The sequence below is a fragment of the Halyomorpha halys genome, unplaced genomic scaffold, assembly GCF_000696795.3.
Source record: "Halyomorpha halys isolate HHAL.00 unplaced genomic scaffold, Hhal_1.1 Scaffold1100.1, whole genome shotgun sequence".
Lineage (NCBI taxonomy): Eukaryota > Metazoa > Arthropoda > Insecta > Hemiptera > Pentatomidae > Halyomorpha > Halyomorpha halys.
In genome coordinates, this window is record NW_027112985.1 from 18753 (window position 1) to 20858 (window position 2106).

At 30.2% G+C, this 2106-nt stretch overlaps 1 protein-coding gene across 1 annotated transcript in view; it reads left to right on the top strand.

The window, feature by feature from the left end:
- The window catches only part of Droj2 (DnaJ heat shock protein family (Hsp40) member A4-like), a gene marked incomplete in the record, with an annotated part of 12909 nt that overhangs the window by 3315 nt on the left and 7488 nt on the right, over nucleotides 1-2106 (top strand). The window contains 2 exon segments of the mRNA XM_067050629.1: nucleotides 1213-1397; nucleotides 1657-1811. Of these exon segments, the coding sequence (XP_066906730.1) occupies nucleotides 1213-1397; nucleotides 1657-1811 (340 nt within the window).

The following is a 2106-nucleotide window of genomic DNA, read 5'->3' on the forward strand; positions in this document are numbered from 1 at the left end:
TTCAAGAGGGGTGGGCTTAGAAATCTTAGTTTTTCTTGATGGGCCTTGTGCAATATTAAAAGGAAAATGGTCCTACAACTGAACTAGTGTAAAAACTATATTAATCTGTTTACAAAATATATATATATATAATCTAGTTTTTAGCCCTCATGTAGTCCTTCAAAGTTGGGTAAGAGTTTGGCTCTTATGAGATAGTTTTCATACCATTTGAGTCCTTTATGACCACACCCAGACCACTTTCCTTTCAATGTTTCTTTAGTATGGTCTCTTTTTTACTGTGTGTGTGTGTCTAAACAGTGTAGCATAAAAGTGAAAAGTCATATGAAACTGTAATTGTTTGACAAATTACTTACTTTATTATATCAACGAACATTCTAATTATTATTTTTATTTTATTTAGTGATAATGTAATACATTAAAAAAAAAAAATAATAAACCTTATTTTACACCATTACCACACCATAGTATAACTAAACAATCAGGTTCAATTTGAAGAAACTAGAAATACTAAATAGGAAAATCCTAGTGGAAATATATATAACTAAGAATATTGAAAACAAAAAAGTTACAAAACTAATTCAAGGAATTTAAATAACACTGCAAATATTTTAAATGGAATAATACTAAAATAACAACAGGGTAGATAAACATAATCGAATATACCTTATAAAAATAGAAATAATTATTTTTTAATTATTAGTATATAAATGTAATAATTTTTTGTATAAGATAAGATAAATGAATACAGAACTTGTGAGGAAACATTGTTACTAGACCAACAGTTGCACAAGGAGATAATTTGATCAGAATAACACTCAACCACCAAACTTTTCTCCAATTAAAGGTGCCCACTTAAAGGCTGGGTGAACCCTAAAAGGCTTCTGAACCTATATGGTTGACTCACAGTAACAGAATAAATAATTTTCTATCATAGCCGTATTCGAACCTGAGTCCATGGAGTTAGTAACACAGTGCCTTATCACTAAGCCATGCCACTCCTCTTGAAATTACTAATATATTCTTTTTAATAGAGGTATTATTAAGCTGAAGGGTATAGTCTCATCCACCAGAATTTCATATCTGTTCCTCTATTTATATCTGTTAGTCATGGGAATTGGTTAATAATCTTGGTTTTCCTTTAAATTAACCCTACCAGTATATTATTATATTATAGATTTCCATCATAAAATATTTTTCTAAAAACTTTTTCAGGACGAGGTGGGAAGAAAGGAGCATCTCAAACCTGTCAAGAATGCGGCGGTTCTGGTTTACAGGTTCAAGTTCAGCAGTTTGCTGCTGGCGTGATCCATCAAATTCAGACGGTTTGTCGCGAGTGCAAAGGAGAGGGCGAATGCATTAAGCCTCAGGATAGGTGTAAGAAGTGTAATGGTAAAAAGGTGATTATCAATCTCTAGTCCCTTCCTTATAGTACCATATTTGTTTGAAATAAGTTGAAACTGTGTCATACCATATCTTTCATCATATCATATTTACTGGATGTATTATTATGTAAATATCATAAAATACATTTTTAAAAAAATAATAAAATACCTCAGAAAATGTTCAAATCAATTTTCAAATTCTGTCATAATTTATATTTATCCTTATTAGTTTCATTTTGATGATAATAATAATTTAAAATTTCTCATCTTGCAGACTATTCATGAAGAAAAAATTATCGAAGTACAAATTGATAAAGGCATGGCTGACGGGCAAAAAATTGTCTTCAGCGGAGAAGGTAATCAAGAGCCTGGATTAGAAGCCGGAGATATTATGTTTGTTTTAGAAGAAAAAGAACATCCGTTATTCAAGTAAGTTGGTTAAGCATTTATCAGTTTCTATTTTAATTATGAAAAGATAGTTGACTGTGGATAATATATATGAGGAGAAGATGGTTTGGGGATGCGGTCAGAGAATAACACAAATAAGTTGTAAAAACTTATTTAATAGTGCCAATGTTTTGGCCAGAATTTACAGCCTTCATCAGGGCTACTTATAGGAGATCTGAAATCTAAGTTTCTATTTTAGTTATTATTATTTTTTGTAAAAAGTAGGTATTGTACCAATGTATTAAGTGTATATAATTTTTATATTGCCTTGTAAGAT